Here is a 17,319-nt window from a genome sequence, read left to right as displayed (position 1 = left end):
AATACATCAAACATTAAAAGCTTCCCGAAACAGGGCTGCCTTCAGATGTCTTCTAAAAGCCTGGTAGTTGTTGTTCTCTTTGACATCTGGTGGGAGGGCGTTCCACAGGGCAGGTGCCACTACCGAGAAGGCCCTCTGCCTGGTTCCCTGTAACTTGGCTTCTCGCAGTGAGGGAACCGCCAGAAGGCCCTCGGTGCTGGACCTCAGTGTCCAGGCAGAACGATGGGGGTGGAGACGCTCCTTCAGATATACTGGACCGAGGCCGTTTAGGGCTTTAAAGGTCAGCACCAACACTTTGAATTGCGCTCGGAAACGTACTGGGAGCCAATGTAGGTCTTTCAAGACCGGTGTTATGTGGTCTCTGCGGCCGCTCCCAGTCACCAGTCTGGCTGCCGCGTTCTGGATTAGTTGTAGTTTCCAGGTCACCTTCAAAGGTAGCCCCACGTAGAGCGCATTGCAGTAATCCAAGCGGGAGATAACCAGAGCATGCACCACTCTGGCGAGGCAGTCCGCAGGCAGGGAGGGTCTCAGCCTACGTACCAGATGGAGCTGGTAAACAGCTGCCCTGGATACAGATCTGACCTGTGCCTCCATGGACAGCTGTGAGTCCAAAATGACTCCCAACAACCTCCAATATGCAGATGACACAACCTTGATGGCAGACAGTGAGGAGGAATTAAAGAACCTTTTAATCTTGCCACCACCCCCCTTGTCCCAAAAAAGAGAGCCCTGGGTTCATACATGCCGTCAAAAGCCCACGTTAAAAAAAACAAGTTCGGCCAGTGTTTTTTTTTTTAGAAACGGCCTTACGATGAGAAAGTTTTTATTGGTGAATAAATGCATTCTTGTTCATAGTCCCAAGGCAAAGACAAGCCCACCCCTCCCTCTCGTCCCCCATAGCACCGAAGTGGGTCTGCCCAGCATCTGAGAACTTTGTCGAGGAGACGGATCCTGGCTGCGCAGCTTAGACCAGCTGTGTTCGTGGCTTGCATGCAAGAGTGAGGGGTGCCCTCCATACGACCGGACCCCAAAATGGCACCAGAGAGCCCTCTTAAGTCCCCTACAACTGGGCAAGACCTCAGCTCTCACCTTCACCTTGCTAGCAGTGGGAAATTAAGAGGTCCCAGGACTCTTGATAGCTGGGGGGCAACACATTTTGCAGGCTCCGAACAGAATCAGGAGAAGGGTTGAGGAGTGAGCTCTCTGGGCCCCCTCCAAAATGCTCAGAACAAGGGGGAATATTCCGTCACATGACGGGCGAAGGAACCGGGGTGCTGCCTACTCTTGAGTATACTAAGGGAACATCGAGGATCCCTTCGATCCCCATCACTCAGCTCCAGCCTTAGGAAGAAGCAGAGACACCCCTGTCCCCCCAAAATGTGGACAAGGCAACAGCAGCATATGTGGGGACATGTCTGGGGTGTTTCCTTTCCCACAGCCCCCAATCGCAGCTACGTGATCCATCGGGGAAGGAGCCCCTATCAATGGGTTCCCCCAGTAATTCTGGCAACCCGAAGATGATCTGATAGGCAAGGCCCAGCGACCCGCCGTGCCACAGGGCAAAGGACTCTCAGGTCACCCACAACTGCGCCCAGTGCCGCTGGTGTGAGGGCTGTTAAGTGATTCCCATGCCACTGATTCGAACTCTAGCCTCAAGGGGCCGGATCTGTGGCGTCGCCTCCTGCAGAACCCCAAGTGTGATAGAAACAGGGGAGGCCTAAGAAAAAGATGCTCATTTGCTTTTCTTAGGGAGGTTTGGAACAGACCCAGTGGGGAAAAACAACATCGAACTGCCAAGTTAGAGCAGACTTCATCAGCCTGGGACCCCCTTTCGAGATTTTTGGGGCGACAACTTCCATCCGCTGCAGCCCAAATGGTGCTGCTGTCTGAAATACCTTGGAGGCGGCCAGCCTGGGGGAGGTTAGACTTTGTTGCTGCATCAGAGGGGATTCTGGGAAATAGTGTGGAGGAGAGTTCTGGACTCTGGGCATCCTTTTGGGCGGGGATGAGAGCAAATAGAAATATTTTGTTTAGCAGAAGGGGCAGAAAGAGGGAATTCCTTCCTGGAAAGGGTTGTTGGGAAACCTCACTGCAATGGCTTCCCTTATCACCTTTGGGTGAAGGAAGTTGGGGGGAAATCCCGGAAGGTGGCGTTAGGGGTCCCCACAAAGCAAGCCGATTCAGTCTGCGAGTCGAGCTGCCCAGAGATGTCTCACACGCTGACTTCAGCCAGCGACAGAAAACCCTCAACCAATTGCTTAAAGCAGGCAATGTCGAGCTCACGTTGGAGCTCCACCTCCCATCACGGCCAGAGACGATGAGAGATGTGGTCAAGCAGAGGCAGAGGGCATCTGCTTGGCAGTTGCTCAAGGAGCCAGGTGGCAGAGCAACGTCCCGACATTTCACGGCAACGCAGACCCCCAAGCCAGTCTCGTGCTCCAGCCTGAGAAGCTAGCCAGCCCACCCAGCAGAGGTCTGGCCAAGCTCTGGAGCAGGCAAGGGCGCAGCTTGGCGGTCAGCTGTCTCCGTTGATGGAGGCTCCATCCGCGGCCAAGAGGCCCTCCCTATCCACATCTGCATCCGCTGCCCTCCAGGGCAGCCGTGCCAGCAGGGGCTGGTGGAGGCCGTTGTATATGGCGGCGCCCAACAGGAGGATGAAGAACCCGAGGATCTGGAGGGCATGGAAGACCTCCCAGCCCACAGCCAGGCTGACTGCCCAGATGACCACGGTGCGCAGGCTGTCCAGCACCATCCTGGTGGTGGCGCTGATCTCCTTGGTGACGCTGATGCCGGCAAAGTTGAAGAAGGCGATGCTGCTGATGTTGCCCAGCAGCGCCACGGCGATGAGCGGCGCCCGGCCGATCTGGCAGAAGGCGTCCAGGGCGTCCTCCAGGACGTGGCGCGGTCCGCTCCCGAAACTGCCCGCCGGGATGAAGTACATGGGGACCAGCAGGAGGGAGAGGATGAGGAAGCCGAAAAACCCTGAGCAGGGAGGAGAAAGAGGTGCTCAGAAAGGGGGACGTGGGCCATGGCTTTCCGTCAACTAACCGAACGAGAGGTGTAGACTGAAACAATGACCCACCCACTGTATGGGCAATCTATCCGGAAGATAAATGGTATTTCGAGGGGTTAGTGATCTGACACGGTTATCCTTCCTGCTTCTATTCCTTCCCCCTCCCTGTCTCTTGTTACCGTATTTTTCGCTCTATAAGACGCACCTAGTTTTTGGATGAGGAAAACAAGAAAAAAAATATTCTGAATCCCAGAAGCCAGAACAGCAAGAGGGATCGCTGCGCAACAATCCCTCTCGTTGTTCTGGCTTCTGGGATAGCCGCACAAGCTGCATTCGCTCCATAAGACGCACACACATTTCCCCTTACTTTTTAAGAGGGAAAAAGTGTGTCTTATAGAGCGAAAAATACGGTAAGTTCTTTGATGGCATGAGAACAGCCTTTAATGTCCTAATCAGTTAGGAGAAAGTGATAGGGCTGGGGACCTTATTTGATTTTGGACATAGTTTTGAGAAGGGGAGGCGTTGGGAGGGGGTGGCTATTGAATGAGCTGCATGTAGCCAGTATTGAATGATATGCACATAGCCAGAACAGTGGTACCTTGCTTCTCAAACGCCTTGGTACTCAAACAACTTGGAACCCAAACACTGCAAACCCGGAAGTACAGTCATACCTCGGGTTACAGACACTTCAGGCTGCATTTTTTCGGGTTACGGACTTGCTGAAACCCGGAACTACCGGAACGGGTTACTTCCGGGGGTCGCACATGCGCAGAAGCACTAAATCGTGCTTTGTGTATAAGTGCCGAATTGCAACCCGTGCGTGCGCAAACGTGCAGCTGTGGGCAGCGAACATGCATCCTGCATGGATCACGTTCGCAACCCGAGCATCCACTGTAAGTGTTCCGGTTTGCCAACTTTTTTTGGAAGCTGAATGTGCTCCCATTTGAGTGTTACGCTGAGGTCTGTCTGTTTTTGCTATTTATTTTGCGTATTTGTTTTGTTTTTGTTACTGTGTGGTACCCAGTTCAGCTACCGAATGATTGATTGTGTGACTGGTAGTTGTTGTTCTCTTTGACATCTGGTGGGAGGGCATTCCGCAGGGCGGGTGCCACCACCAAGAAGGCCCTCTGCCTGGTTCCCTGTAACTTGGCTTCTCGCAGGGAAGGAACCGCCAGAAGGCCCTCGGAGCTGGACCTCAGTGTCCGGGCAGAATGATGGAGAAGGGAGAGAAGTCCTAGAAATAAAAGACGAAGCCCCCAATCCGCTCCCCCAGCGCCTGCTTGCTTGCTCACCTTCCGTGCCCACAGCCTGCAAGGGGTGGACATTGTGCTTGTAGACAAACTTCTGTTCTAGCACCATTTGGATGGCGACAATCACTTGAGCCATGATGATCAGAAGGTCCCCTGCGGGGAGAGAAAACAGGAGTTTGGGCAGTTCTGAAAGGGCCTGGCACCCCCACTCCCCCTAACCGACACAGATAAGTATGTGACCTGGCATGTAGCACTCTTTGCGACTGCCGCTAGGAAAATCAGAGCAAATTATATACCCAAGGTAGCCCCCAACTGTGGAGGAGATGAATTTATTTGACCCTGAATTCGAAAACCGCGGGACCAGAGATTCGCAGGAAGACTGGAGTAAATTTACAGACTATTTAAAAAGTAATTGTGATGGACAGATTTACGCCAGTCGGTCTGCAAGAAGTTTTGTAAAGTGAATTATTTGAAATATTGCACAAAAGACAATGAGGAGAATTACTAGTTGAAGATAATTAAAGGCAATATGAAATTAAGAAATGCATAATAAGCGATGACAATGAAAAATCATCAGAGGTGTTGATGGAAGTCCAAAAATTATTGTATAAGATGTGAAGTTCTGTTGGTACCCACCAATCTGAGAACGAGAGAATTAGGAGCGGGGGAGAGAAGCAAGGACCCCGAAGGAAAGGAGCGCTGCAGGAGGCCAGCAGAGTCGTCCTCCTGGTATTGGGGACCCCCCTTTGGCTCTCCCCGCCCTGCCGTACCTGTGATGACCTCGCTGAGCTTGTGCTCATGGTCTCCGTTGCTCATCAGGTCTGCCAAGCCGACCACCACCAGCCCAACGATGGTGATCAGGATGCCCAGCCACTGGCTGAGCACCAGCTTTTGTCCGAGGAAGGCCACCGAGAGCAGGCCAGTGAAGATGATCACGGCTCCTCGCAGCATCTGGAAGCTGGATGCGCTGGTCATGTTCAGAGCTGGAAGGGGGGGAAAGGGGGGCGGAGGAGGAAATAATTCAAGGAGGGATATTTGGTATCAGACACAGGAAGAGTTTGCGCTCGATTGTTTTGGAGGTTGGAGGATGGATGGCAGCTAACAGATTGAGGATGAATCCCAACAAGGCAGAAGTACTGTTTTTGGGGGACAGGGGTGGGCAGGTGTGGAGGACTCCCTGGTCCTGAATGGGGCAACTGTGCCCCTGAAGGACCAGGTGCGCAGCCTGGGGGTCATTCTGGACTCACAGCTGTCCATGGAGGTGCAGGTCAATTCTGTGTCCAGGGCGGCTGTCTACCTGCTCCATCTGGTACGCAGGATGAGTCCCTCCCTGTCCACGAACTGTCTCGCCAGAGTAGTGCATGCTCTGGTTATCTCCCGCTTGGACTACTGCAATGCACTCTACGTGGGGCTACCTTTGAAGGTGACCCAGAAACTACAACTAATCCAGAATGCGGCAGCTAGACTGGTGACTGGGAGCGGCTGCCGAGACCATATAACACCAGTCCTGAAAGACCTACATTGGCTCCCAGTACGTTTCCGAGCACAATTCAAAGTGTTGGTGCTGACCTTGAAAGCCCTAGACGGCCTCGGTCCAGTATACCTGAAGGAGCGTCTCCACCCCCATCGTTCTGCCCAGACACTGAGGTCCAGCTCCGAGGGCCTTCTGGCGGTTCCCTGCCTGCGAGAAGTGAGGTTACAGGGAACCAGGCAGAGGGCCTTCTTGGTGCTGGTGCCAGCCCTGAGGAATGCCCTCCCACCAGATGTCAAGGAAATAAACAACTATCTGACTTTTAGAATACATCTGAAGGCAGCCCTGTTTAGTGTTCCAGTTTGCGAACTTTATTTACCACCGTAAATAAATTTGAAATTTCCACTCTCTCCTCATCCTTTTATAAAAAAATAAATAAATATATATAAAAGGATGAGAGGGGATGGGGAAATAAAAGGGGGCCATGGGGGCATGCAATGGGGAACAGACCGAAGATCTATCCTGATTAAAAATCCTCCTCTAAAACTACTGGGAAAACTGCGCTGACCCCTAGTTTTTAAATTGCTGCAGCAACATCTGTGTGTCTCACCCCCCTCCAAAAGACCCTTCGTTTTTACTGGGCCTTCTATTAACTTTAAAGATCTGCAGAGCTCGTGTTTGCTTAGCAAGGAAAGAATTGCATCGGGACAGGCTGGTTTTACACTTCCTTACCCAGTCCAGGCATAGGAAATCGCAGTAAATACTACAAATATTAAGAGATGTATTTGCAAGCATTTCTGCTGCTCCTTTCCTTGAAAAATATGAGTTTGTGAGAGAGAGAGATTGCCAGCAGGGCTCTCCACACGCCCAAGTTTTCGCAGAGGAGAAAGCAACCCCCAAGCATCACTTACCCACATACATGAGGCTAGTCCCTGTCATGTCGCACAGGGCTGGAGCCAGGAAAAGGAGAGGGTTGTAGGACTGAGGGGGGTCCATGGTGGGCTCTGGCCTCCGCCGGTCATGGCAGAGCAGGAGGTAGAAGACAGCCAGGCAGGAGAACTCCCCCAGGAACATGCCCACGGCCTGGGAGGCAAGAAAGGGGGTCTGTGAGCTTTCTGGATCATGACCAGTAACAGATCAGCAATATGATTTCCGCAGTCGAGGGGGTCGCTTCCAAACTCTGTAGCTCTGTGCTTCTAGGACAGGGCTTGGCAAACTTTTTCAGCCGGGGGCCAGTCCACTGTTCCTCAGACCTTGTGGGGGGCCGGACTATACAATCATACCTCGGGTTGAAGTAGCTTCGGGATGAATATTTTCGGGTTGCGCTCCGCGGTGACCCAGAAGTAACGGAGCGTGTTACTTCCGGGTTTCGCCGCTCGCGCATGCGCAGACGCTCAATATGACGTCATGCACATGCGTGGAGGCGGCGAAATGCGACCAGCGCAGAGGCGTCTTACGTTTACTTCAGGATAGAAACGGGGCTCCGGAATGGATCCTGTTCGTATCCAGAGGTATCACTGTATTTCGGAGGGGGGGAAATGAACGAATTTCTATGCCCCACAAATAACCCAGAGATGCATTTTAAATAAAAGGACGCATTCTACTCATGTGAAAACACCAGGCAGGTCCCACAAATAACCCAGAGATGCATTTTAAATAAAAGGACACATTCTACTCATGTAAAAAGATGCTGATTCCCGGACAGTCCACGGGCCGGATTGGGCCAGATCTGGCCCCCGGGCCTTAGTTTGCCTACCCATGACCAAGGGCAGGGGTCAGCAAGGTTTACCGGCCATGGCAGATCGTCCGTGAGCCAGACTGCCTCAGACACCAAAAATTGCACCTGCGCAGAAGGGATTTTCGGCGTCTGGGCATGCACAGACGTGATTTCCAGTAGCTGTGTGTGCGCAGACGCAGTTTCCAGTGCCGCTTGGTGAGTCCCTGTGCCACGCTGCGCCGGTTTAAAGCAGCGTGCGAGGGACTCGCCGAGTGGGTGGCTTGGCTCAGGGGGGGCTTGTGGGCTGGTAAAATGGTCTTTGTGGGCCGCATCTGGCCCATGGGCCGCACGTTGCCGATCCCTGACCAAGAGAGTCCCTCTGCTGATCTCGGGGAGGAGACTTTCAGGTATGTGGGGCCTGATCCATTTACATAGCTGTCAATTTTCCCCCTTTTTAATGGGAAATACCCTTATTCTGAATAGGATTCCTCGCAAGAAAAGGGAAAAGTTGACAGCTATGTTCATTTAGGGCTTTGAACACTGACGTGAGCCCCCTGAATCGTGCGTAGAAAGAAACCGGCGGCCAGCACACCTGATTCAAAACAGGGGTTATGTGGGATTTGAAGGGAGCCCCTGCCAGCAACCTGGCCATTTTGGGGGAGCACCCCAGGGCCAAAATGGGCAGATATGGAATCAAAGGAGGATGGAAGCCTCTACGTCATGTGGAAGCAGACAGAGTCCACCTGGCAGTACCTGGAGGAAGGGATGCTGGAAGTTGTGTTCTTCGCTCGTGGCATTGCATCCTCGCGCGCTCAGCCTGTCTGCCCACCTGAAAAAGAGGGGCATTGGTTAGAACCTGCCACATGCACCTCCTTGGGCTTCCATCATCATCATCATCATCATCATCATCATCATCATCTACTATTTATACCCTGCCCACCTGGCTGGGTTTACCCCAGCCACTTTCGGCAGCTCCCAACAGAATATTAAAAACATGATAAAACATCAAACATTAAAAGCTTCCCTAAACAGGGCTACCTTCAGATGTCTTCTAAAAGTCTCGTACAGTCATACCTCGGATTACAGCTGCTTCAGGTTGCGTTTTTTGGGTTGCGGACCGCCGAAACCTGGAAGTACCAGAACGGGTTACTTCCGGGTTTTGGCAGTCACACATGCACAGAAGCGCTAAATCGTGCTCTGCGCATGCGTAGAAGTGCCGAATCGCAACCCGCGTCTGCACATCCCACATGGATCACGTTCGCAAACTGAGCGTCCACCGTAGTTGTTTTCTCTCTTTGACATCTGGTGGGAGGGCATTCCACAGGGCGGGCACCACCACCGAGAAGGCCCTCTGCCTGGTTCCCTGTATCCTCGCTTCTCACAGGGAGGGAACCACCAGAAGGCCCTCGGAGCTGGACCTCAATGTCCGGGCAGAACAATGGAGGTGGAGACGCTCCTTCAGGTATAATGGGTGGAGGCCCACCCCCAAAAATGGAATCTGGGGTCTCACACAGATTTCTGTACCTCGAAAACCTAATAATCCTTGCTATAATATCTTAGAATGCATATTTTAAAATGCTGCCTTTTGAATATACTTTTTTAGGTCAGTTTGTTCTTACCTTCTTAAAAATCAATTAATTTTAGAGTATCAAGCTGTATACCAGGTCTGTCCAAAACAGAATACATGGGCGAGTTTCAGCAAGGAAACTGTGCAAACAAGTCCAAAACGTTTGGAGGGCACCAGGTTAGGGAAGGCTGGTTCCTAACAGCAGCAGGGTACCTGGAGGCCTCCCAGGTATGGAACCCAGCGGAATGGGGTCCCAGGGTCATCTAGTCCAACCCGCTGCAAAGCAGAAATCGCAAGTGAAGAATCCCGAGCCGATGGCCGTGTAAGCCATTGCTTTGCCTTTGCCTAAGATGGTTCGGTGTTAGAGCAGTACGAAGCAGCTGGGAAGGAACTGTTTCAGTGCCGGCTTCTCGCTCCGTGCCTGGACTTGCCCCCCAGCCGAGGAGCAAAGGCAGGGCTGCGGTGTCTGTCGGCTGACGTCACGCCAAGCGCCTGCCAGGTTCCTGGAACCGGAGACCTGGATATAACAAAGAAGGCAGAGTCTGCCGCAGATCGGATGTCCGGCCTGCCATTCATCTCTGCCAGAAATGAAAGGCAAGGAGATGCTCCGCGTCGCAAGGCTGGCCGAGACGTCTCTCAGGGAAAGCGCACAGCAGTTCCTCAGCTGTAAGAACACGGCTCACAGATGCTGAATTCGAGATTCCTGCATTGCACGGGGTTGGGATAGATGACCCCTGGGTCCCTTCCAACCAGTTCTATGATTATGTGTTCTTCCTCTACGGAGCCATTGCTGTCCAAAACAACTGGTGGGGAACTTGCTTGCTGAAGGCTGATTTGGGGAATGTGCAGGGCTGGATTGAGGTTGGATGAGGCCCTCAGCTACTGAAGGTAATGGGAACCTTTATATGTCCAGCTGTCCTTTGTCAACAACAAATGGTCGCTGGTTTTTTGTGTTGAATATAGTGGTACCTCCGGTTGTAGAGGTCCGGCGGTATCCTGAAGTTTCTGCAACTGGAGGCGCCGCTTCTGTGTACGTGCGCGGCACGGAAAAAATGCTTCTGTGCATGGGCGTGGTGCTTAGAGCGTTTCTGCACATGCGTGAGTGGCAAAACTTGGAAATATACTTCCGGGTTTGCTGCCTTCGCAACCCAAAGTTTACGTTACCTGAGGGTAACGTAAGCCGAGGATCTACTTCAGGGGTTGGCAACCTAAGACCCATGGGCCACAATAATAATAATAATAATAATAATAATAATAATAATAATAATAATACATTTTTATTTATACCCCGCCCTTCCCAGTTCAAAAACAGGGCTCAGGGCGGCTAACAACAAATTTATAACACTTTAAAACACTTAATTGTAAAAGCAGCATAAAATACAGTACAAAAACATGAATAATCCCCAGGGCTAGCTGGCTGAATTGGTCCTACTTGGGCCAGTGAGGAGGCCAGGGGAGAATTAGCTGTGGGGTCTCAGAGCGGGTGATCTTCATAAAAAGGGGAGGGGGAGGAAAGAGAAGGGAAATAAAAGATCAGGCTGAATTCAAATTAAAGGCCAGGCAGAATAGCTCTCTCTTACAGGCCCGACGGAAGGAGGTTAAATCCTGAGGTTAAATCCACAAGTGGCCCATGGGAGTCGTTTAACCAGCCCCCGAGCCGCCCCTGAACTGAGCCACCCGCTCAGTGAGTCCCCGTGCTAAACCAGCGCAGTGCGGCACCTAAAATCCCGTCTGCGCAGATGCTGGAAACTGCAAGCACGGGCGCTCATGTGCATGCAGAATCCGGTCCACAGAGGGATGTCCGCTGGAGTGAACCGGCCCAGGCGAGGTAAAACTTGCAGACCCCTGGTCTACTGTATATGCTATATGGTAATTTATGGACCTAACAGGTCCACACACACACAAAACACTGTTGCTGTATGTAGGTTTTATTTCATTTGTTTTTTATCTTATATTTTGGAAACGTTACTTTCTTGGGCTCCATGATCACTGCAGATGGTGACAGCAGTCACCAAATTAAAAGACGCCTGCTTCTTGGGAGGAAAGCAATGACAATCCTAGACAGCATCTCAAAAAGCAGAGACATCACCTGGCCAACAAAGGTCTGTATAGTTAAAGCTATGGTTTTCCCAGCAGTGATGTATGGAAGTGAGAGCTGGACCATAAAGAAGGCTGATCGCCGAAGAATGGATGCTTTTGAATTCTGGTGCTGGAGGAGACTCTTGAGAGTCCCATGGACTGCAAGAAGATCAGACCTCTCCATTCGGAAGGAAATCAGGCCTGAGTGCTCACTGGAAGGACAGATCCTGAAGCTGAGGCTCCAAGACTTTGGCCACCTCATGAGAAGAGAGACTCTCTGGAAAAGAGCCTGATACTGGGAAAGATGGAGGGCACAAGGAGAAGGGGACGACAGAGGACGAGATGGTGGGACAGTGTTCTTGAAGCTACCAGCATGAGTTTGACCAAACTGCGGGAGGCAGTGGAAGACAGGAGGGCCTGGCCTGCTCTGGTCCAGGGGGTCACAAAGAGGCGGACACGGCTAAATGACAACAAATTTTGGAAATGTACATTCGGTTTTTCCCCTTTAATTTTTTTGGGGGCCCCCAAGAGAGCGGGGCCCTAAGCTAGAGCTTGTTTAGCTTATACGGAAATCCGGCACTGGGAGTATGGGGCTTCATTCCTCCTGCCCCCCGTGGTCTCTGGACTTTGCCTCTTCACCCCTAGTGCTTGTGAACACGGAGACGGCGTTTGTAGGGCTGCAGGGATTTCGAAACCTGTGGCGTTCTGGGTTTTTTGCCCCTCCCTCCAGACCAAAGCAATGAGTAAGCTTTGTGCTCCTGGGGGCTGCTTCTTGCAAAATCCGGAGCTGAGTAAGCGAGCGAAAGATGCACCGTCAGGACGCGAGGTCCACATTCTGCTGGCTTAGCTAAAAAGACAAGGACGCTGCTGCTGCTGCTCAGATGGCTGCCTTTAGACTTCATACAGCAGCGCGTAGTTAAACTGTGGAACTCCCTGCCACAGCAGACAGTGAGGACCATCAACTTGGATGGCTTCAAAAGCGGATTGGACAAATTCACGGACAAATTCTCCCTCTCTCCTAGCACATTGAGTGAAGCTGAAAGTCAAGGAACATATTATCATATGTGGTGGGAATGTAAGAAAGTAAAGAACTTCTGGGAAATGATATATAACGTGATGAAAAAGATGTTGAAATATACATTCTTTAAAAAAACCAGAAGCATTTTTACTTGGAATTATAGGCCAAGATGTTAATAGACAAGATGTCAAACTGTTTTTATATGCAACAACAGCGGCAAGAGTATTGTTAGCCCAGAAGTGGAAACAAGAAGAAATTCCGATGAAAGAAGAATGGCAGACAAAAATAATGGGACTATGCAGAATTGGACAAAACGACAGAAAGGATTCGAAACCTGTGGGACCAGAGATTTACAGAAGATTGGAAGAAGTATACGAATTATTTGAAGAGCAACTGTAATCAATAAATTATGCTAGTAGGACAACAATAAGTTTTGTAAGGAGAAATATGCGAAGTGTTACAAAGTAGAAAAAGATACGAGATATTGGTTATGAGTTTGAAATGTAATAGAGAAAATAAGAAATGCATACTAAGAGATTGGATTGGAAAATTTTCAGACAGGACCGATGGAAGTCAAACAAATTGAATAAGATGTAAAAGTATGTTTAATTACTGTTGAAAATGATATGTTAAAAAACTAATAATTTTTTTTATATATATATAAAAGAAGAAGCTGAAAGTCGGAAGATTCGGGACAGGGAAGAGGAAGGGCTTCTTAACATTGTTTAACTATGGAACTCATTGCCACAGGAGGTAGAGAGGAGAACCAACCTGGATTACGAAAATTCATGCAGGAGTGGCTCCTAGCCAGGATGGCAGTCAGAGGCAGCGATGCTTCTGAATCCCAGGTGCTGGAAAACCCAGGAGGGAGAGGGCTCCTGAGTTCGAATCCTGCTTGCGGGTTTCCTTTTGGGACATCTGATTGGCCCCTTTGAGAACCGGAAGAGGCTGTTGGATCAAGAAGCCAAGTGGCCTGGGGGAAACCGGCGAGCAGGATACGAGCATGAGAGCAATTCTGCGTTCCTAGAGGGTTTCCGCAACTGATAAAAAGGTGAAGTGAGAGGTTCCAGCAGGCTTTTCATAGGTTCACCTGGCTGGCCGCTGCGGGCTGGACTGGATGATGCTAGGCCCCTCGTACCTACGGGACTGCCTCTCCTGGTATGTCCCATGGAGGACCTTACGGTCTTCAAACAAAAACACCTTGGAGGTCCCAGGCCACAGGGAGGTTAGGCTGGCCTCAACCAAAGCCAGTGCTTTTTCGGCTGTGGCCCCGATCTGGTGGAACACTCTGTCACAAGAGACTAGGGCCCTGTGGGACTTGGCATCTTTCCGCAGGGCCTTCAAGACAGAGCTGTTCCACCAGACCTTTGGCCAGGGCACAGTCTGACCCCCTCCTTTGGCGATCCTCACAGAACTCTAGCCCAATGGTTGCCATTAATCTGATTTGAACTGATTTTATAATGAATTAATTTTAGAATGCTGTATTATTTTACTGTTGTTAGCCGCTCTGAGCCTGGCTTTGGCTGGGGAGGGCGGGATATAAATAAATTATTATTATTATTATTATTATTATTATTATTATTATTATTATTACTACTACTACTATCCTTGGGGGTCCCTTCCAACTCTACAATTTTGTGATTCTGTGATGAGGTGCGTCGTCGAAATGATGCCTCAGACTCTTCTTATGTTCTTAGTAGTGAAGTCAACCATGAGAAACGGACAATGGAGCCCTTCTCAAACAAAGCAGAACGGCTAAGGAATGGCTAAGGGAGCTAGGCATGTTTAGCCTGGAGAAGAGGAGGTTAAGGGGTGATATGATAGCCATGTTCAAATATATAAAAGGATGTCACATAGAGGAGGGAGAAAGGTTGTTTTCTGCTGCTCCAGAGAAGCGGACACGGAGCAATGGATCCAAATTACAAGAAGGAAGATTCCACCTAAACATTAGGAAGAACTTCCTGACAGTAAGAGCTGTTTGACAGTGGAATTTGCTGCCAAAGGTCTCCTCCTACTTTGGAGGTCTTTAAGCAGAGGCTTGACAACCATATGTCAGGAGTGCTCTGATGGTGTTTCCTGCTTGGCAGGGGGTTGGACTCGATGGCCCTTGGGGTCTCTTCCAACTCTATGATTCTATGATTCTATGAAAGCACCAACTTGAACGGCTTTCAAAGGGGACCGGGCAAATTCATGGAGGAGGAGAGGGCAGCAATTGGCGCCTGCCAGCCAGGAGGGCTCTGCTCTGCCCTCCGCAGTCAGAGGCAGCATCGCTTCTGGACGCCAGTCGCTGGAAACCACAGGAGGGGTCTTGTGTTCGAATCCTGCTAGCAGGTTTCCTGTTATGGGCATCTGGTTGGCCTCTGCGAGAACAGGATGCTGGACTGGGGGGTCCAATGGCCTGATTCAGCAGGCTTTCCTTGGGTTCCTCTTCCTGGTCTTCAACTCCACCCCCTCCTAGCCAGGGGTCAGGCATGATGGGAACCGGAGTCCAATGGGGCTTGGCACCCCAAGGTGAAGAGCTACTCTGCAACGCTGCCTCTTTTACCAAATCAACGTTTTCTCCTTGGGCTGAAACCAAGAGGCGGCTGGCCAGGGTTTCAGGCAGGGCATCCCTCCCAGCCAGACCTGGATCTTTGAACCCGGGGCCTTCCTTCTACATGCCAAGCAGGTGCACTGGCCCTGAGCCTGGGGAGTAAACTAAGGCAACCATGATTAGATGGGCGCAGGACGTTGGACGTCCAAGAATGATGGCCAAATGGGAAGAGCTTTGGAGAACAAATATGAAATTTACAGCGTGTTATAACGAAGAAAATAAGTTAAAGATGCAGCACAGATCACCCCATCAAGACTATTGAAGATGTGTAAAAACTTAGCGGATGCTTGTTGGAGGTGTGGTGGGAGTACTGGTGACATGTATCATATGTGGCAGTGAGAGATTTTACTTTCTTGGGCTCCATGATCACTGCAGATGGTGACAGCAGTCACGAAATTAAAAGACACCTGCTCCTCGGGAGAAAAGCAATGACAAACCTAGACAGCATCTTAAAAAGCAGAGACATCACCTTGCCGACAAAGGTCCGTATAGTTCAAGGTATGGTTTCCCCAGTAGTGATGTATGGAAGTGAGAGCTGGACCATAAAGAAGGCCGAAGAATGGATGCTTTTGAATTCTGGTGCTGGAGGAGACTCTTGAGAGTCCCATGGACTGCAAGAAGATCCAACCTCTCCATTCTGAAGGAAATCAGCCCTGAGTGCTCACTGGAAGGACAGATCCTGAAGCTGAGGCTCCAAGACTTTGGCCACCTCATGAGAAGAGAAGACTCCCTGGAAAAGACCCTGATGTTGGGAAAGATGGAGGGCACAAGGAGAAGGGGACAACGGAGGATGAGATGGTGAGACAGTGTTCTGGAAGCTACCAGCATGGGTTTGACTCAACAACAACAATCATATGTGGTGGACATGTAGGAAGATCAAAGTGTTCTGGGGCTTAATTTACGAGGAGTTGAAAAAAATGTTTGGAATAACTTTTTTAAAAAGAGCAGAGGCATTTCTGTTAAGCATTGTTGGCAGTGACATCCCGAAGGCCTTTAGGGAGGTGTTTTTATATGCAACGGCCGCAGCTCGGACTTTGGTGGCAAAGGGGTGGAAGGAACAAGAAGCCCCGACAATAACGGACTGGCAGTACAAGGTACAAGAATTTGCTGAAACGGCGCAGTTGACAAATAGCCTGAGAGGCAATCCAAAACAAAAATTTATGGAAAAGTGGGATAGATATAAAACCTATGTTCAAAAATACAATAAAGGTTCACTATCATTGCTAGCGTTTGATTGACTGTGGAGTGAGACTGAGTTGAGAAACAAGACGAAGAGCACATATTGGTATAGGAATGTATTGGATAATATGTAAAGAAATATACAATAATAAGAGCACATTCATTTGTAAAAGGCAGCCCTGTTTAGGGAAGCTTTTAATGTTTAATAGGTTATTGTATTTTAGTGGTTTGTTGGAAGCCGCCCAGAGTGGCTGGGGAAACCCAACCAGATGGGTGGGGTATAAATAATAAAGTATTATTACTATTAATACAGTGGTACTGCACATTAAGAACTTAATTCGTTCCGGAGGTCCGTTCTTTTCCTGAAACTGTACTTAACCTGAAGCACCACTTTAGCTAATGGGGCCTCCTGCTGCCGCCATGCCGCCAGAGCCCGATTTCTGTTCTCATCCTGAAGCAAAGTTCTTAACCCGAAACACTATTTCTGGGTTAGTGGAGTCTGTAACCTGAAGCGTCTGTAACCTGAAGCGTATGTAACCCGAGGTACCACTGTAATAATAAAATGCAAATTCAAAAAACCCCCCAAAAACTGCAACAAGACCCCCCCACCTCTTCTTTCCCCAAATCCCGCCCGCCTGGACCCCTCGCCCCAGCACCCCCCGACTTGGAAGGGACCCCCAAAGGCCATCTGGAACACCCCACGAGGAGGAGAAGGCAGTGGCGGGGGGGACCCGGACTTACTTGGCCGAGAGGGTGTTGATGGAGCCGGTGACCAGCATCAGCCCGGCCAGGAAGAGCTGGTACTTGGTCCAGGCCATCCTCGCTGCGCAGCAGAGCCTTGTTCCAGAAATAAAATGAAATTAAACCGCCCCGGATCCGCTTTGCAGCTCCGGCACCAAAGCAGCTGCTTCGCTCAGCCACAGCCCGGCGCGTTTCCTCCTAGGCAGGTCACATGACCGCAGCCAGTCAGCTGACGGGGGCTGGGGGAGGGAGGGGGAGGCTCCCAAATCTGGGGACCGCCCACCTGGTGCCAATCACCGTGCAAAAAGCTCACCCCCCTGCACACACTTGCAAACTCTGTATTTTTTCTTTTTGCAATTCCTATTTTTGCAGAATGCAAACGGGGTATCTCTTCCTGCCGTTCTATGAATGCAGCAACCCCCCCCCCAAAAAAAAATCGCTTTAAATGAATATTTTTAGTCGGGTCCCGGAGGCGCGTGCGGGCTATGTCCTGTTAACGTTATCGCTGGATGAGTGCTTTTAGTTAATAATGGACTTTGTTTATCTCCTGGTGTATTTTAAATGTAGCAATGTGTACTTTTTTTAGAATGGTAAGCTTTGGTTGCCATTTGACTTTTAGAAGACATCTGAAGGCAGCCCTGTTTAGGGAAGTTTTTAACGTTTGATGTTTTATCACTTTATTACTATTATT

General features: G+C 50.3%; 1 protein-coding gene across 1 annotated transcript; it reads right to left on the bottom strand.

The window, feature by feature from the left end:
* Positions 1 to 729: 729 nt before the first annotated feature.
* On the bottom strand, positions 730 to 16,916 carry SLC35F6 (solute carrier family 35 member F6). Its single transcript, XM_083494706.1, has 6 exons — positions 16,629 to 16,916; positions 8,205 to 8,280; positions 6,646 to 6,817; positions 5,034 to 5,246; positions 4,306 to 4,416; positions 730 to 2,982 (listed from the first exon to the last, which is right to left on the bottom strand). Exons 1-6 carry the CDS (start codon positions 16,703 to 16,705, stop codon positions 2,516 to 2,518), a joined length of 1,116 nt encoding a protein of 371 aa, XP_083350832.1. The 5' UTR covers positions 16,706 to 16,916; the 3' UTR covers positions 730 to 2,515.
* Between the last annotated feature and the right edge of the window lie 403 nt (positions 16,917 to 17,319).

This window comes from Podarcis liolepis, assembly GCF_965112155.1.
Source record: "Podarcis liolepis genome assembly, chromosome: 3".
Taxonomy (NCBI): domain Eukaryota; kingdom Metazoa; phylum Chordata; class Lepidosauria; order Squamata; family Lacertidae; genus Podarcis; species Podarcis liolepis.
The sequence above is the reverse complement of the archived record's forward strand: the minus strand, read 5'-3'. Positions and strand labels throughout refer to the sequence as shown.